The following is a 19,307-nucleotide window of genomic DNA, read 5'->3' as shown; positions in this document are numbered from 1 at the left end:
TCACTATTTAAGAACATAAGAAATGCCAGACTGGGTCAGACCAATGGTCCATCTAAGCCAGTATCCTGTCTCTGACAGTGGTCAGTACCAGAGCTTCAGGGGGAGTATACAGAACAGGGAAGTTGGAGTGAGCCACACCTGTATTCCCCTCCCAGCTTCTGGCAGGCAGAGGTATAGGTTCACCCTGAGCATAGGGTTACATCCCTGACCATGTTTGCTAATGGCCACTGATGAACCTATCCTTTGTGAACTTATCTCGTTCTTCTTTGAATCCAGTTATATTTTGGCCATCACCACATCCCATGGCTGTGAGTTCTAAGGATTAATTGTGAGTGGTGTGAAGAAGTACTTTCTCCTGTTTGTATTAAACCTGCTGCCTGTTAATTTCATCAGGTGACCCCAGTTTTCGTATTGTGAGAAAGAGTAAATAACAGATCTTCAGTCACTTTTCCCACCCCATTCATGATTGTGTAAACCTCTATCATGTCTCTCCTTAGTTGCCTAAGACGAACAACCTTAATCTTTTTAAATGCTCCTCCTATGGAAGCTGTTCCGTATCCTTGATCGTCTTTGTTGCCCTTTCTGAACCTTTGCCAGTTCCATAATACCCTAAAGTCATGTGATAAGTTAACCCTTCAGCAGCAGCAGAGGATGGGAGCAACGTCTTTCCATCACCTTTCTGTCCCTCAAACCCAGGGTGAGCTGGGAATCCTTCCACCAGCCTAGGGTCACTAGAGTGCAAGGCACCCTATGCTGGGTGAGGGGGGGGGACTGGCAGCAGGTTGTATTGTGCTGGCTTTATGTCCCCTGGTTCCCCCAAGACCCTGAACTTCTTAAGCCACCTTTCCATCCATTGGAGTTGCATAAAAAGGACAGAATGGGTGATTCTCCTCTCATTGAAGTCAATGGCAAAACTTGACTAAGTTGGCAGTAAGACAGAACACAGTTGCAGACAGTTCTAATGAATAAGCACTCTGGGGGCCAGCTGATCAGTGAATGACGTAAAAGTCAGCAGCAATCCTAAATGGCATCAGATTCTCCTCTCACATGCCCTTGGTGCCCCTCCACTGACTGCCATGGAATGACTCCTGTTTTACACCAGCGAGCCTGGGCACAACCAGGCTGCCCTGCTTCAGGGACACACATGATGTGAGAGGGGTATGTTTCTGGAGAGAGACATTAAGGTAAGGGAGCCAGAAGCCTTCACATGTGCTTCTTTTCTTTGGTCATGTCTCTTTGACAAAGCATCCCCTGCTTGTGCTTTCCTGCAGGGAGGGTGTCTGCTGCTGGAGAACAGGAGCAAAGCCAACTGGTGAGGTAACCCCCACAAATAGCTCTATGGCTGCATGGGTGGAATGGAGGCAAAGGGAGAGTAAAGCTGTTTGGCTGCAGGTGACCACTGGCTCCCAAATGTGCTGCTTCTGCTGCTCTCCATTGCCTGAGGAACCTGGGCAAGGCTCTGGGTTTCTGCTATTCATGCTAAGAATAATGTCCTGGTCCTATACTTGCATCGCCTGCAACTGTGGGGCCTGAAACACACACGCCCTGGCTTCATTTCACCTGGGAGCAACTGCTGGGGGAGGTGAATAAGGGGCACGCGCAGGGCTGCTGCAGAGAGAGGCTCCCTTATAGAAGCTTCCCACCTGCCTGAGTGTGTGTAGACGTGTGCATTTGTGGGCATGAAAGCGTGTTGTATGTTTCTGTATATGTGTGTGTGTGTGTACCTATATAATGTGTATGTATAGTGTGCATATATTTCAATCCACATGGACGTGTATGTATATAGTGTGTTTAGTATGTGTGTGTATACAGACCTTGTATGTGTTTAGATAGACATGTATGTGTGGTGTGTATGTGTACGCATAGTCTGTGTACAGTGTATATAGTGCGTTTAGTGTGTGTGTATACATAGTGCATCCGATGAAGTGAGCTGTAGCTCACGAAAGCTCATGCTCATATAAATTGGTTCGTCTCTAAGGTGCCACAAGTTCTCCTTTTCTTTTTGCGGATACAGACTAAGACGGCTGCTACTCTGAAACCTGTACATAGTGTGTGTATAGGTAACACCGACAGACCTGGGTTGTTTGGGGGCAGGATCGAACCTGGGTCCTCTGGAGTTAAATGCATGAACCTCTACTGCATGATCTAAAAATCACCTGGTTCTTAACTAAGGCTGTAGCAGACTCATTAATCTCCAGGTGATCTCAGTGTCCCTAGAGGGGAAAGAACACCACACCCAAGAGGTGTGTGAGTTACATAGACAGTGTGTGTGTGTGTGTGTGGTTTATGCACAGTGTGCCTACAGATGGGGGGGCGGGGGTCACATCTTTTTGCTTCTCTTAAACAATAAGACTTTTACAAGTTCCCAGCTGACCTCAGTGACCCTGTGCAAGCCAGGGCCAGGGGCAGGACCTGCTTGCTGCACCCGCCGGTGCAGGGCGTGGGTAGCACGCAGGGGTGTCAGGCCGGCGGCTCTCGGTGGCTGAAGGACCAGGTCAGGATCCGCAATGCGGAGGAGCTGAAGAGAAAGGCCCCGTGGCGCGGGCTGGCACGGCGGGAGCGCCCTGCACCGGGCGGGAGGTGCTCGCCCCACGCTCCCTGGGAGCTGCGGATCGAAAGTGACTGGAGCGTGGCTAATGGCCGTCTGGCATCAGCCAAGCGTAGCCATCAGTGACCCGCTGGTGGGCGAGTTCTCTGGGCACCTCCAGAAATGCACCCGCAGTCTTCTAAAAACCTGCTCGTTGCGGTTCTTTCTTGGTCAGAAAAGAGCTGTCCGGGCATTCTCCCAGCCAAACAACGCCCCATCCTCCTACCCCCCCCCCCATCCTCCTACCCCCCCCATCCTCCTACCCCCCCCCCCATCCACAGCCGAGATGCTGTGTGTCGAGCGGTTTTTTTGTCTGATGAGAAAGGACAGATCAAAACAGCGTTATTTAACATTGAAAGCCCTGTTTTGCGAAGGACCCCAGTCTTGAGGAAAGTGGGGCTAGCCTTCATTCATCAGCTGCATTGACTGACTTAAACCCCATCAATGCTGGCAGTATTTAGGATGCTTTAGTCAACAGGTTGTCGTTGTTGGTTGGTTTTTTTATTATTAAAGAAGGGGTTTCATGAGCAAAACAAAGAGAAAAAAAACCCGGTTTTTTTTGCCTGTAATTGGATGTGTTGATTTAGTAAGAAACTCCGTTTACGAGCTTGGAATAGATTTCTCCCAGCCTATAAAGGTCAGACATTGGCATAAAATAACTCCCTGCCCAGAAGCGTTTGGCATGACATCGTACTGACCTGGTTCTGTTTGGACTTTACTGGTAACAGGGGGTTGTTTACTACTGGGCTTGGGATGGGAAGGGTTTAGGGTTTGGTTTAAAATTATATATCTATCTATCTGCTCCATATGGCATGGGTAATATATATATATTATTTTACCCATACCATATGGAGCAGATATCAAAACGAATCTCCAGCCTAAGTAAATGATTAAGATTTATTTTCTTCTCACAAACCATATGATGTTGTTTCCCAATCTGTTTAAATGAAGACCATGGAAGTCCTCTCCGGATCGGCTTCTGGGAAGAATGCTTGTTGAGAAGCATCACCCACTAAGAAGTATTTGGTGATAAGCTGATAATCAGGGAGCAGTGACCACCCCCAATACTTTAGACCTTGCTGCTTAGAGACCATTTTATCAGACGATGCCTCCATTAGGAGCTGGTAATCCGCTATCAAGGCATTTTAGAGCCATTTGAATGTAAGGAGATTTTTATTAATGGCTCATGAGCCTAAAAGTCAAAATTGACTCTCGGAGCAGATTTTAACAGTTTGTGGTATTATTTATTATAATGTTTTACTTCCCCCAATTTAAGTGATCTAACAAACGTTAATCAGATCAGGAAGAGGAAAGACGAACGGTGCTGTTAACTAGGGTTGAATTGATCTATTTACTAGGACATTTTTGATAACTCCCTATAGACCTTTCCCTGTTTAAATCTTTTCTTTTCTTTTCTTTTCTTTTCTTTTCTTTTCTTGTTAGACCCGGCATTATAAATAGCAAACTGCAATCCTCCAAGAAAATATAGCTCTCTGGATTATAGTGCGTCGTTGTTCAGCTGATCTCAGCTGGCAACGCCTAAGTGTTTGCTGAAGGTACCCTCCCTCGAGTGAAGTGTGACATCAACACGAGCCCCATCCTGACGCTGTGTCGTTTGAAACATAAGTGTCTTAAATTCTCATGAGCCTCGACCTTGCCTGGGTTTGTTCCTTTTGATTTCAAACGAGCAGGAGATTTTAAAACCAATTGGGTGTCCTCCCTGCGGGCGGCTTGTGTCGTGGTTACAATAACTTTCTAAAAATTGTGTCTACACTTAAAAAAAAAACCGAACAGTAAAGATGGCTAGGAGTGAAAGGGTTAAAATGCACGCTAAGTGCTGTATTGATCGCTATTCATAGGTGTTCAGCGGCACAAACGATGGGCCTCGGTACGTCGCCAGCTCTGAGCTAATTGCTTGGCCCGCTCGATTTGCCCTGATTTTATTTGTTGGCTTGGCTGGTGGAATCACCCGTGTTAAAACACAGTTAAGATGTGGTCGGTGAGGGTCCGGCCCTGCATTCCTGAATGTAGAAGGGTCGGTTTGTCCCACTAACCTTTGCATCTGAAAGGTGTTGGTATGCTCGGTAAAAACTCTTGCCAGTTATCGGAGGGAGCAGCTGAGGACCTGATGCCGCCCGGATGGCTCTGGGTTTCCTCTGTCCTTTTCAGTCACTTCTGGACTGAAGCGCATGATTCTCCATCCTTACTCGTTTCTGTTCGGTTCACTCATCGGTAACTCCGGAGCTGTCCCTAAGCTAAGTGTGTGTGTATACAAAATCCCATTTAGTATTTGAAAGCCTTCAAATGGTCTTTGCTTTTTGGAGGCGATGCACTTTGCAGCCAGAGAGACCCACCGCAGTATGCCGCAATACGCCGGAGTCTTGTTACAATTTCCTAATTCTGGAGCGTCTTTGGTGGCTCAAAGACCAGTCCAAACCATGCGTTCACACCATGCCATCCGAGGGCCCCTAGTCTGGCTCAGGCAAAACGCTTTGACTTCAGCAGGGGCTGCAGAAGGGACCCTTTCTTACAGAATGAAATGGAGACCTGGTAATGTTAGTTGGGGGGGGGGACAATTCTCAGAGAGGGGGTTGGTGGGGACATGATTGTCCATATATGTCAGATAAAGCGTTTTGAAAGCCCAGATGGTGAACTCCAGATGTGTATTGGCGTGCGGGGAGGGAGAAGGTATAAAATATACAGGTAATTGAGGACACTGTTGTGTGTGTGGTCTGTGTATATCTCGTGTGGGGGTGGGGTGTGTGTAATCAGAGTACAACTGCGCCCACACACGTAAATATCATGTACTTTAAAAGTTGGCCGCCGTCTCTGCAGAGAAGCTGTGGAAATATATAAGATCAGAGGGTAAAACAGGAAAGAATGGGACATTTTTAAAAGGGTGATTCTGAAAATGGTTCCAAAAGCGAAGTGTGATGCTCCGTTTGCCGTCTAAACATGGCTGGGGTGGTGTCCCTCTGGTAGGAATTCTCTTTCTAATTCCATTGCAGCAGCCGGTGATTCGTTCTTGGCCACCACGGGCCAGCTTGACCTCTTTGGGTGACTCTCTACTGTACAGCTCGCAGAAGGGAGACTTTGCCTTGCCTGGCAGCAGATCGGGGGGTGTATCCTGCGGGGTTTAGCGCCTTTATTTGAACCGCTGGGCGTGTGCATAGGCCAGGACAGCCACCATCCAGCTGCGTTTCCTCGCTGAAGGCAAGGTCAATTGGCTTCCTAGATCCTTCCCGGCGTTGTTCAAGGGGCTGGGGGGCGGGGGGGGGGGGCAGTGACTCCTGCCTTTGCCCGCCCTGCGCTTGCACGGCGGGGACTCCCAGGTGGCCAGGAGAGGGGATGAATATTGAGAACGGCGCCGCGCAGGGATTGCGCGCTCCTTTCATGGTCAGCTGCCCCCCACCCCTCCGCACACACACACCCCGCATGGCCGGTGGGGTGGGCGAGGGGTGACGCCGGGGCAGCAGCGCCGGAAACAAGCCCACTAGGGAGCGCATGGGAAGAGGGGAGTTGGGGCCGGACTCCCACTTTCATACATAACCCCAACAACCCCAAACCAGGCGTGCGGGGCAGGGCTTTGGGCTTAACCCGAGCGGGGTGGGAGGCCGGGAGGCAAAGTCTGCGCAGCGGGAGGAAGCGGTTTCTTTTGCACATCTGGCCGGCCTCAGCACGTGTTGGGGGGGGGGGGGGCGAGAGGGACTGTTGGTAGCTTGGGTCTTTGCAATTGTGATGAAAAGCTCCGGGATCCAGCTCTCTTTCCCCACGACACCTCTGTGTGTAATTTGACAGGGAGCAAGAACAGGCTCCCAGTGAAGCAAAATCGCCCCTGACTTCAATGGGGAGGGGGGGGGAGGCCATAACTCTTTCCAAACGCCCATCGGTAACACAATCAAAGTTTCTGCAGTCCCCCCCATACAACCCCACCCCCGCCATCCGCCCCTCCTGCGGGCTTCGGGGTGCTAGGGCGCAATCTCACCGCTTGGGGCGGCCTTTCGGCGCAGGTTGGGGGTACGGGGCGCCGCTGTCCGGTGGGGTGCCCGCCCAGCCTAGTACCACGCCGCACTGAGGGGTTCCTTGTCAGGGAACCCAAAACTTTGGGGAAGTGGGTCAGAAAGAGCAACGCTGCGTTTGGGTGAGCTCCCAGCGGTTTTAGTTCCCAGCCCAGACGGGGATGCTCCTGGGTCTTCTCAGAAGGACACATGCAAGCAGGCGACAGCGATGAGTAAATAAGACGGACTTTTCTAAATACCTATCTCCCCACGTAGCCTTGGAAACTGACAATACTCCGCAGTTGGGGGGGGGGGGAGGTCGGGGAGAGGCTTATCGTCTTTTGTTTCAAATAAAAACAAACGATATTAAGAAACTGGAGGGGGGCACAGACTGGAGAAGGGGGGGGGGCGAGGACTAATGCAGAGGGGTCGTGAAGCAGACCCCGGGAAGTGCCCCGAGAAAAGCCCTGGGAGTGCAGCTGCTCGTGGAGTTTGCGGCTCTGGCTGGAAAAAATCACCCTGCAGAATCGGGGAAGGAACGGCGGAGCCATTGGGGTGAAATGCAGGAGGTCGATTTTTTAAAAAAAGATCTGTCCTCTCGGGTTTTGTTTAAAATTTTCCCTTCCAGATCACAGCGCTTGAGTGAGGGTTCTAACTTACGTTTCCTTTTAGAAAAACACCCGCCTTGAAACTTGAACCTAAAAACCTCACCGTTTGGCTTACAGGTCACATAGATTCGGGTCCCCTGCCTCTTTCCCCGCTAAATCGAATGATTTTGTTCCGAATTGCCTTTCCAGAATGAAGACTATGAGAAACTAATCGAACCGGAATGTCGATCGGCAAAAGCAGTTAAAAATGTGTCTTGAATGTTTGCTTTCTTTCTTTTTCCCTCCGCCCCTCGATTTTGCAGTTTGCCAAAGACTTTTCACCTAAATCTGCTTTAGAACAGAATAAATAAATATACGGATTTGTTTACACTGATAGCTATCCCTAAGCAAAATTAAAATCCTGAAATTATTTAGCTTTTCTGATTAAGAAAAACGTGAACTAAGTTATTACACTTCCCTACAAAGAAAATCATTTTCAGCTAATATTTCCCTTAAATCCGTTTTTGCCATTGCTGATTTAAACCAGATCAATGGAAAGAAACTTTATGCAGTCACCTTGGTAGTCAGGAAGAACATTTCTACAACCATTTCTACATTTTCCTACAGGGGAAATGAACTTATTTATTGATTGTCTTTGAAGTGTTCTGCTCTTTATACACTGGTTAGAAAAGACCTATAAGGATTATTAAGCACTAGTTCTCCTTGAACTTCATTTCAGTTGAAAACCATTAATTCTTTCTCTGTGCATTTCAAAATAGAAAAATAGCAACAAACAGCGTTAAAACTTCCATTCATTTGAGAGCTGACTGATTTGCTGAAGATTTGCTTGTTTATTTTTAAAGGCTAATCTTGCCTTCCAATTCTAGGGCACACGAAAACAGAAATAAATACATTAATCTGAAGTGAGTCATTTTACATGCATAAAATCTGTATAATTTATACCATCAAGTTAGACTTGGGGAAGGCTGATGAAATGGAAGAGATTAGGTGACGCAACAAGATAATATATGGAGAATTTCCAAAGAAAACTCTCTTTTCTTTACTATCATAAACTAGAATCAAGTGCAAATATCACCAGGTCCTGTAAATCTGTCGTTCAAGAGACTTCAGAGGGATTGCCTTCAACAGATTTAAAAAAAAAAAAAAAAAGCCCCCAAACTGTTTTATCAGAAGTACTTGAGCCCAGGCCCCACATCCATCAGGGAAAATGACATACCAGGCCAAGGTTTGAAGTAGATGCATAATAAATAGCTGAGACTGGCTTGGCTTCCATTTGTTGACCCGTGGCTACCGAACAGAATCTCATTTTAAATCCGGCTAGCGCTGGGCCCATTGCACCATTTGCCCCTCTGCGTGTGTGATGAGAGGAAGACAAGCAGGTACCTTTTTCTCTTTTTTTAAAGGGACCAATTTCCCCCAGCGGTTTCAAGAAAGAAGCAAAGCTGACCAGGGCTCTTTGTACTCGGCTTTCGAAATTATAGCTTTAAAACTTTTCCCGAACGCCTTTGTTCAGCGATCACGTCTGCCTCAATTGCTCTCAGATTCTGATCGCTTCCCCTCCCCTGTTTACCCCAGAAAGTTTATAGTCGCAGGAGAAACAGCCCTTTAGCCAAGCTTTCTCGCGCCCTCTCTGCATTCCGCCCCCCCAGGCATATGGGCACCGACTACAAAGCCCCTTGCCACTCTCTGAAAATAGTCGATGATTATTTTCATGTTAGCCGAGCCAATCTTGACGTGGCCCATTGACCATTTTTAACACAATATCAGCCCTTGTATTTTCTACCTGTACCAAAGGAAAAACGTCAGCCGGTGGGAAACGTAAACGCAGAGAGATTTTCCACTCCGTGCATCTGATGAAGTGGGTTCTAGCCCAGGAAAGCTTAGGCCCAAATAAATGTGTTAGTCTCTAAGGTGCCACAAGGACTGGTTGGTTTTGCTGGTCCAGACTATCACGGCTGCCCCTCTGAAACCAGAGAAAAGAGGCTCTCTCAGCTCTGTATAGCAAAGTAATATTTGCATTTCCCTTGTAACCCCCAGCCCCTTTGTTTTGTATGTCCTTTGAAGTATGCTGTCTTGAGGTACTTTCCCTGACTCACCCTGTACAATTAAAATGGAAGACAACCATAAATTGTGCTAGAACCATTTTAATATAATTATACATATCTGCCAAATCCAGGGAAAAAAAGGTTTATGCATATATATCTTTTTTCTCAATTAACATCTGCAAGCATAAACGACAACGAATGTCTCCGTGTAAATTCATCAAGGTCAGAGCAATTGACCAATGTCCTGTTTTGTTTCTACTGCCGGCTTGGCCAGCAGTAAGTTACTACGGATGAGTTTAGTGTCCTTGTGTGGTTTTCTTCTTTCTCTTTCATTCAGAGACAGTTTGTTGGAAAAAGTTTCAGTACAGTTCACCTGTGGTGAAAGGCGATTTTTTTAAAAGATGATACTAGGTAACTCAGTTGCTCTGAATTTCACTTATAATTATAACCTATTTAAATCACAGCAGAACCCCTGCTGGGGAGGAGTTCACAGTTGCATACAATACAGGAGATCACAGTTTTGAAGTCTAGCACAGATTAAAAACCACAGATGTACCATTTATATAAGACACACACTGATTGTCTCTTAAAAACTACATATTGACTCCTTATGAACATTTCTTCTTCTTCTTTTTTTTAAATAAAGTAGTGCAGCTAGGACAATCAGTCACACAACCCACACAACCCTGACCCAAGGTCTGTCAGTGCCAACTAGCAAGTTGGGCATGAAACAGTTGAATGAACTTGAGCGAGAGAAAGAGAAAGAGAGAGAGAGAGATGCTGTCCATTCCAAAGATTTTTAACCAAGGGTTGGCTAGCACGCTGGAAACCTCTGGGTGAAGGATCTTTCCATACACACACAAAAGAAAGGAGAAAAAAAAAAAACCACACCCAAACCTAGACTTTCTTTTTAAAACTGGCCCATAAGTGGAATGATCTGCCATTCCTTTCAAACAAAGAAACCCAACAATTGGCTAAAACTATAAAGAACACAGGTTGGTCTGTCTGCTTCTGCTCAGTAGATGATCTGTCCTTTTAAGGCCTTCTTCCTTCATTTCTTCTTTATTCCTTTCCAGAGCTTTTGGGCAGGAGGTGAATCTAGGTATGATCACACCAACTGTCTCTTTCTTCTTTTCTTTTTTTTTCTTTTTTTTTCCTCTTTAATTTAACCAAGACCTGACTAAAACTGGAATGTTCAGCCCAGCGTGTTTATTATTATTTATTATTATTAATATTTATTCTTATAACAAAGGGGTCCTACAGGCCTTCACAAAACCTGGAACTTCCATGAAGATGTCTGGTCTTTATAATCCAAGCAGTCAGCATTGAAGTTTAGCTTCCAGGAGGCGGTTTGGTCCTTATAATCCAAGCAATCGGTGGTTGAGTTAAAGCCCAAGCTTGATGCTCCATAGCCCTGGGTGGAGAGGGAAGCTGGGGACTGGTTGAGGTGGCTGGTGACTGCATTGGTGCCCATAGGACTGAGTGTGGCCCCTGGTCCCGGAAGCTGGTGGTGCATCGGGGTCAAATAAGATCCACAGTCCATCCCCCCGAAGTAGGAGGTTGAGCCCGCGTATCCTTGGCTGTAGCCTGAAGCCTGGGTGTAGGTCATGGGGTAGGACCGCTGCATGCAAGAAGAGGATGTGGACAGTGGGTCTGAGAGTGGGGAGATGGAAGCCGGGCTCCAGATGGACACGGGAGCGCTGCTGCTGGAAATGGCCGGGACGGAGGTGCTGGAGGGGGGAGTGAACTGCCCACTGGCCCCGCTCTCCGAACTTACTTCCCGGGCCGGGGAGCTCTTCTTCTTGGCCGGCCGCACTTTGTTCTGGCCCCCATTCTGCTGCTGCTGCTGCTGCTGGCGGCACTTGGCCCGCCGGTTCTTGAACCACACCTGGGAGAGAAGGCGAGAGAGAAGCCGGCGGTTAGCGCGGCTCCGGACCCTGAGCGGGGGCGAGGTGGAGTCAGGGGCACCAGGGGCTCGTTCCAGCTGCGGCTGGTTTCAAAGGAGGGGGGGTCCCCACGCTCTGGGATGGGGAGGAAGAAGAAGTAGAAATGAGCAAATCAAAATGTTTAATAGGGGCATGGCGGGGGGGGGGGAATAACCCTCTCAATCTGCGCTGCCTGCCAGCCTAGCGCCCCCCCCCCCCAACCAGGGCCTCCAGGTAATCGGAAACAATAGACCCTTACCCCGGGAGGAAACCGGGAGACAAAGGGGAAAGTGCGTCTGCAGAGGCGATGCTGGTCCCTGGGGCAGGCGGCGGATTCCCCGCTCCCGGGATTCCGCTCACGGCCCAGCTGCCCGGCTCCCCGGTGGGGCGCCAGCGACGTGCAGAGCAGGTATTTGATCTGGGGATTATTAGCGCCGCCGGGAACCCAGGCACCTGGGGCTGCTGCCCACTGATACCAACAAGCCACTGCCACCCGTGCCCCCTCGCCTCTGCCCTTCACTCCAGTCCCTAAGGCACTGCTCGCTGCCAGTTAGCCAGCTTGGGTCGAGAGAAAGTCCAGGGGCCGGTTGTGTGGACAGTTCACTAGGCGAGGGGAGGAGGAGGAGGAGAGATAATGGGGCCTTTAACATGATAGCACTGCTGATTTTTGCAGAGGGCACCTTCGCTGTAGCTAGTTGCTTGTGTTGCCCCATAGACTTTATTGCACCAGGCATTGCAGATTCCCAAGATCAGCTGTTGACTACTTAAAGATTTGTTGCCCTTTACTGCAGTTGGCCTTTTGGCCCTATCGGTGCCCTGGGACCAGGGACAAAGGTCCCGATCCTGCAGAGGATCTATCCATTCCTAGGCCCGGTGGCAAAACAGGACCTGTGGGAGTGGGACCCTGGTAAGTTTCCAACAACTGCCTCTGCGAGGCTCTCAGATAAAAACCCTACAACCAAGGTGGGTAGCAGGAGGGAGACTAGCGCCCCCAAACACGAGAAGAGTGAGGTAATAAAACACTCTGAAAGTTATTTGCACCAAAAAACGTTGGGAGCTCAGTTCTTACTCGGGACAAAGGGACTACCCTGGGATTTTTGGCCTGAGTAAGGAAGGCAGGACTAGATCCCCCCTCCCCCATTCTCTTCCCTATCCATCACTCCAGTCCCTCAGTGAGTGTGAGACCCAGCTTTCTGCTGCTCCTTGGCTCAGTTGGAAACACTGCTAAGGGTCCCCCCTCCCCCGTGCCGTAGCCTTCATCCACTGACGTCAAAACACCCCTGGCTTTGACTGGGTGCAGGAGGGGTCCCTTGTCTGGAGTCGAATGGCCTCCCAGACACTTGCTTTCCAATTAGCTGGCTGGGCAGGCGGGGGTAAGACTTTGCAGCTGTCCCCGTTGCCTATGAAGTCTCTGTAGCCTCCGCCAGTGGCTCTGGGAGCTGTTTCCAAGCTGCAAAGAGGCCCCCTGGGCTGGCGGGCCCAGCCGTGGCTGCGGGAGCAGAAACTGGGCCCTGGGTTGGAGTCTATTTGTGACACAGCTCAGGCAGGGAGAAAGCGGGGAATCAGACTCCCCGATAAAGCTTTTTGCAGGAGTGCAGCGCCAGAGAGGTTTCCTCCCTGAGCTTCCAATGCACTTTCCCTGGACCCGTTGCAATTCAGCGGGAGCAAGGATCGGGTCCCTTCAGCAGCTTCCAGGACAGCAAGGGTTGGCTGGGCCTGGGGCTTTTGTCCCTAAGCTGTCCCAGCTCTCCAGACACCGGCAAAGGAACTGAACTCTCCTGGCCCAGCGGCGGATCCTGGCCAGAAAACCCGCCTCTGGCAATTGTGATCCAGGGGGAGGGCTGCTGGGGAGAGGTGGTCTTTGGCTTCCAGGGAATAAAGGCTGGGGCTCCAGGCGGCGAGGGGCAGAGGGCTGGGGCTAGGTCAGGGTGGGCGGCCAGGTGAGTGCTTGGGGAAGGAAAGGGGCTGGTGATGGAGGGTGTCTTAAGGCGCCAGGCCCGGGAAGCTCCTAGCGCTGCGGGTGCCTGGCCCGGGTGAACGGGAGCAGGTCCCTACCTGCACCCTGGACTCGGGCAGGTTGATTTTCAGAGCTACTTCCTCGCGCATGAAGATGTCCGGGTAGCGGGTCTTGGCGAACAGCGCCTCCAGCACGTCCAGCTGCGCCCGGGTGAAGGTGGTGCGCTCCCGCCGCTGCTTCCGAGGGGTCGCTGCGAAGAGCAGCCGGAGGCCCTTAGTGGCATTGAGCCGCAGCCCCGCAACCGGGCCAGGCACCGCGCAGACCCCCTCCCCGCGCCCTCTGAGCAGCGCCCGCCGGGGGCAGCCCCCCCCCCCCCCAGCCAGGGCAGCAGCATCGCCCCGAGCCCCTCCTGGCGGGACCCCCGCCCAGACCCGCTCCCCCAGCCCCAAGCACCAGCGGGGAAAGTTAACGCGGCGGGGGAAGGCGCAGGGGCGCGTTTCCCAGGGACAGGGAGCCAGATCGCCCTGCTCAGCCAGGTCCCGCTGCGCCCCAGCCCCAAGCTACCCACCTCCCCCTTCCCGGCCCAGGCCGGCTGCGCCTCTCCGGGCAGGAGGCAGGGAGTTCTGGGCAGCCCTGCCCCGGCTTCGGAGTGTACCCCACGGCCCGGAGCCGGGGCGAGCCCTGCTCCCTGGGGGGCTGAGCCCGTCCCCAGCGGAGCCCTTTACTCCCTCGGCCGCAGAGGCCGGATCACGCCGCTTACCCGGGTATCCCACCGAAGGATGAAGCAAGTCCATGCCCGAGGTTGTCAGACTCAGCCCGTTGACTGCGTAAGGTGGTTGCTTGAGATAAGACATCATGCTAAAGTTGTGGTTGGAGGAGAGTCGGCCAAAAATCCGGGGAAGGGGGAAAGGCCCGGAAGGTCTCGATTCCCTCGGGAGCGGAGAGTCGGGGTCCCGGCGGGCTGGCTGAAATCAGGGGTCTACAAAGTGAAAGGCGGGGGGAGAAAGGGGGGTGATTTACCGAGCTGCCTGGAGTCGATCTTTTATCTCCGCTGTCTTGTTTGAGCGTGGCTCTTAGCAGGCAATCCCTCTGCTCTTAGACACCGAGACCCCCAGCTACATTTCGGACCGGAGGATACTGACTCGATAAACGCATTTAAAAAAAATAAATAAATTACACCCCATACAGTAATTGCAACCCGCCCCGCAGGAGCACAATCCCCCCATGCCTTCAAATGCACACATTGTGTTGCTTCCCTGGACATTTGCATGGGATTCGTTGGCTGGCACTAGCTAATTGTCTCAAACAAAACTTGATTGGGGCCATTTGCAGACACAAAGACCTCCTTGGCTAAATAAATAATGCTGATAACAAAGCCCATTGGTGAGAAACAAAGAAACAATTCAAGAAACCGATCTCTCCCTCAGTCTGTGGCAGGGCTTTTTAATTACCCCAGCTTTTGCCGCATTCAACTGCTACGAACCCCAAAATGCGGAGCTGAAATGCCATCTTGGAAAGAGGCAAACTTTTCTGTCCCACCAGGATCATTCCACGTTTGCAGTGATTTCCATCAGCCATTTTTCACCTAATTAGTACTTTGGGTAATTAGATTTAGAGGTAAGTAAGAGATTTATTAGGCTTTCAGAAACTCCTGATTATGGAGCTAACGCTAAACAAACAAGCATTTAACTTCCAAACAGAAATCACCACATGGCTAAACTTGCTTCCAAATTTCCCCTGTTAGTACAAGAGAAACATTAAAGATCAGTAGCATGTTCCTTCCATTGCAAGACTGTGTTTACAGGGAGATGCACATCACCATGCATTCCACTCTTGCATTTGGTGATGGTGGAAGCAGAATTTTCCAGCCACAGATTGCCTTTGGTTGTTGTATCCTAGCCCTTCTGACACCTACTTGGAATGCAGTCGCCTTCCCCCCTCCCCCCAAAAAAAAACAAAAACAAAAAACGATTTACTTTTGTACCCCGCTTCGGGATTCCAAAGTGTGACATTAACACATCCTGACAGATTAAACCATTAGCATTTCTTTCATAAAATGTTGTCCTTCTCTTGGAAAGAGCCAAGGACTTTGCAACTCTGAGAAAGCTAATTTTTTTTTCCAAAATGGCGGACAAAGGGGAAGGAATTTCCAAGTGTACTAGTCTCTAGAAGATTTGGACAGTGATATTTAGACTGGCTGGCTTCCTGCACAGACAGCTATTTTTAATGAACTCCTTAACAGGGAAGTTAATTTATTTTTCGTGCAACAAAAAACCCATCTCCTTTAATTCCAAGTTCATGCACCGAAAAAGTGAATGTCTGAGGCACTTCAGGGTTTCCTTTCCCCCATATTCAAAGGTGGATATTTCATTAAATAAATACATCTCTGCCAAGTTATAAACAAAGCCACCTTCCTCTATTTCAGTTCCTATGTTACTGCAAACCCCAATTCACGTCTAAGGAAGGTTTTTAATTAGTATATTACTTGGGGGTGGTTGGGGTTTTTTTTTTTTAACTTTCCTGAACTGCATGAATTAATTCATAAATTCACATACTTATTATTGTATTTCCTCTTGAACCTAATTGTAAATAATTTGCAAATCTTTCTTCTATTAGTGAGAAAAACAAGATACTGGTTTCGTAAATAATATTACGTGTGCATATTTGTGTGTGAGTATAACACACACATTGTTCATTCGCAGATCTGTTTCACTAAAATCCTTATAGAAGAATTTAAATTACATTTTTTAAATTCTCAGAACCAAAACAAAAAACAAAAAACCACTCTTATTTGTATTGTTTTGATGTTTGACCACCTCCAACTTTTAGAGGGGCATTCCCAGGCCCGGTTTTCTTCTGAAATAGGATTAAAAGCTTCCATCGTTGGTGTCAAACTTTTTTCAAGTGAATTCGCTTTAGGCTTTGTGGGAGAGGTTTTCTCTCCCTCTCTCTTTTTTAAAAGTGCCGAAAACCGGCGTCACTTTGAAAGTGGAGGGAGACGATCTAAATCCGAGGCGTTTAGAAAACACACAACTTGCCTGCAAAGCGTTAAATACAGTGAAAAGTTTGGGTCCCGTCCTACCTGGTCAGGAGCGAAGCCCGTTGTATGCGGGTTGACGGATCTGAGCGGCTTCATAGCAGGCTCGCTGTTTTATATCTAACGGCTTTTCTGCGCAATCTGTCTGTCACCTTTTCCCTCTCTCCCAAAGACCCAGTCTACCAGTTGCGCTGCCCTCGCTCAATAATAATTACCCCGTCCAAGAATTAATTATAATAAATGTTTTCTTGATAAACTAACGAGATAATCCGAGTGGCACACGGTCCCTAATTACGGGCCGCCAGACCCAGCTCTGCAGATCATGTGCACTGATTAATTTTCTGCCTGATGGCAATGAAACAAAACGTATATAGACTGGCACCCTGTTTCTCAAAACAAGAAGCCCGGTGTTTGGCCTTTTAAGAACTGCAGGGAAAGTTTTAGGCCTTGGGGAATCGAATCATTTCAAGGATGGACACTGAGAGAACCCCCTTTTTTGGGCGTAGTCACTTTCTGGTTTTTAATATTTTTTGTGACACACTCTCTCTCTCTCTTTGTAACAGGAAGGGGAACTTTTTGTATTCCAGAGTTGGCAGTGGTTTAAGAGGTCTGATCAAATGTTGCTCTTCATTCGACCCCACCAGTGTAGCTAAAATCAGCCAAAAAACCCTCAAAGTTCTCCTTCCCCCAAAAAAAAGAGAAAAAAAAAGTTTTAAACACCCAGCCCTTCATTGCTATACAATAAAACCACAGGCAGGGGCAAAACCAGAACTCAACCTTGAACGGACTAACCAACGGTATTCTATGAAAAAACCCCAAATCCTGCCAGGCTCACGCTTTTAAAAAACATTTGATTCGATTTGCACCTTAAACCCGCTTGAGTCTCCATGAATGTAAACAGATATAGAAGCAACTGACCGAATTATTCTGCATAAAGAAGACTTTACCACCGGGGAGAAACTTGCACTGGGTGGGTTTACCTTCCTTCTACTAAAGGGGAACACGGTCCAAGAGAGGTGTCCACGTATGAGCTCCAATTTAGTTAATAAAGGTGCTTGCAAAGAAGGAAAGTGTCGGTCACCTAAATAAGCCAGAGTCGCCTAGGTAAAGCAAATGGCTCCTTTTTGAAAGCACCTTTCCAATGCCAGACCCCTTTTAGAAATCGATCCAATTCCTGTCATTCATTTAAACAGCAGATAGAAAAGCAACTTCCCATTTATTTATTTATTTTTCTCTCCACCCCAAGATGCTTTAAAAAGTCCCCCCCACACACACACACACATACTCTCTCTTTTTTTTTTTTAATCTGACCCTTTCCTTGTTGCCTCGAGTCCTTTCTGGTCAAAGCCATGTTTGCAAAATGACTTTCCCCTTTGCTTAAGCTATCGATCGGGAGTCTTAGGCAGAAATCTGTTTATCAATAACCGCTGAGGCCAGGGATTTAATTCCAATTATTTTTTTATTTAAAAAGTACATGTACAGCCAGAGAGCGGCTCGAGCCAAGAGGATCAGGCCAATAACCACAACAATAAGGTCCCCCCCCCCCCAGCCCAGCTCCAAGGAAAAGCTCGATCTTGTGGAGGAGAGTCCCGCAGACGACAACATAAAGGAAGGGAAGGGGGGAAATTCGAGGGGCTGTATCTACCCGCCTCCTCAATTAGCTGATCTGGTCCCTGCTTTTTCATTCAGGGGAAAGACTCTAGGTTTCGGGGAAATGAAAATGAATTAAAGGGGGGGGGCACACGCGAGCCAGTTTCTAAACACGCCCCCCCCCCTTCTTCCCCATCCGGGGTGAGAAAATCAAAATAACGATGGGAAACGTTTCCTTCCAAAAATGATATCTAGAGAGAATCCTGACGCTGCCCGGTGCAAAGAGAAATCCGCCCTCACCCCTTCCCCCAAAAGCAAGCAGGCTGTTATTGCAGCCGGCTGCAAACTCTCCCGAGACAAAAAGAAGAGGAGCTCAGTTTTACAGGCGAGAGTCAGGGGGTAGAGGAGAGTCCCATCCACATGCTCCGAAAAAAAAACAACCCCAAACAATTCTTTGAAAAAAGCAAACCCTTCTCACTTACCTTGAAGCGTCGAGGGAGGCGTGTGCCTGGGGAGGGGGGGAGGGAGGGCAAAAAAAAAAAACCGGACCAAATGCTCCTGGCCAAATTCAAAATAAAGAGTTCTCCTACAAAAGAAACCACAAAGCAGTAAGTTAGAAATCTCGCTTTCTGCCTCCACCTGGCCCAAGAAGTCAACGGGAAAGGGGCGAGCGAGGCTACACGCGTCTAAAGGCGATCAATGAGCCCGGGTGTGGACTCGGTACGTACAGCGTCGGCCGTTGCAGGATCTGGCCAAGTGATTTGCTTTTTAATAACAGTGGAGAGTGAGTTGGAGCTGAGGTCTCTACCTCTCTCAGGGAGATTTGCTGAGAAAGAGCCGCTCTGGCAACTTTTTGACGCAAACTCTCCAACCAATGGCAGGCGGAGAATGATTGACACATCTAAGCCAGGGGGGGAAATAATAAAAACACACAACAGGGGGAGGAAAACAGGCCACTGCTGCACCAGGGAGACAATCAGGCAACAAATAACAGCGACCAAAATGACACAAGAATATCCATAAAAGAAACGATGCTCCCTTTAATAATACACATTCTGGGCTGGGGCGTATGAACTAATTGTACAATTAACGTGACGGACAGCAAGGATCACGTTACCCTATTGCTGGGGAGAGGAGGAAGTGGGGGGCGGGGAGGAAGGATACACACACACCCACACCCCCCCCCCACACGAGGATATTAAAATATAAGAGTAAACATGATGGGAAGGGGGGGGGGGGAAGTGGGTAAATACAGGAGAATACAAAGCAAAAGCTGCCAAGAAGCTCTTGGATTAAAAGCAAAACGCCTGTCAAAGACGAAGCATCTGAGGTACCAAAGAAAGTGAAACTAAGGCAGAGAAAGAGAGAAAGAAAACGCCAGCGCAAACTATGTCAGGGGGCTAGCCCCGCACCTGCCATACCAGACACACGAAGGTGGATCAGATACGAGCTAGGACAAGGGCAGACAGAAAAAGGGCTAGATTTCCAGGTTAGGATCCAATGGGTTGCTGCAAGAATAAGGAATTCAGAGGGCAAGGAATAGCCAGCGCAAATGAGCCA

The 19,307-nt window shown here is 48.9% G+C and overlaps 1 protein-coding gene across 3 annotated transcripts; it reads right to left on the bottom strand.

The window, feature by feature from the left end:
* Nucleotides 1–9,321: 9,321 nt before the first annotated feature.
* On the bottom strand, nt 9,322–18,789 carry OTX2 (orthodenticle homeobox 2). 3 transcript variants are annotated; one of them, XM_048854877.2, is made up of 5 exons: nt 18,476–18,789; nt 18,230–18,333; nt 13,881–14,099; nt 13,219–13,370; nt 9,322–11,126 (listed from the first exon to the last, which is right to left on the bottom strand). In XM_048854877.2, exons 3-5 carry the CDS (start codon nt 13,975–13,977, stop codon nt 10,506–10,508), a joined length of 870 nt encoding a protein of 289 aa, XP_048710834.1. In that variant the 5' UTR covers nt 13,978–14,099; nt 18,230–18,333; nt 18,476–18,789; the 3' UTR covers nt 9,322–10,505. The 3 variants fall into 3 exon arrangements, with proteins under 3 accessions (XP_048710834.1, XP_048710835.1, XP_048710836.1); XM_048854878.2 differs by having other exon boundaries at nt 18,230–18,789; XM_048854879.2 differs by lacking the exons at nt 18,230–18,333; nt 18,476–18,789 and adding an exon at nt 16,203–17,381.
* Between the last annotated feature and the right edge of the window lie 518 nt (nt 18,790–19,307).

The sequence above is a fragment of the Caretta caretta genome, chromosome 6 (assembly GCF_965140235.1).
Source record: "Caretta caretta isolate rCarCar2 chromosome 6, rCarCar1.hap1, whole genome shotgun sequence".
Classification (NCBI taxonomy): Eukaryota; Metazoa; Chordata; order Testudines; family Cheloniidae; genus Caretta; species Caretta caretta.
Note: the sequence above shows the minus strand (reverse complement) of the source record. Positions and strands in the feature narration are given on the sequence as shown.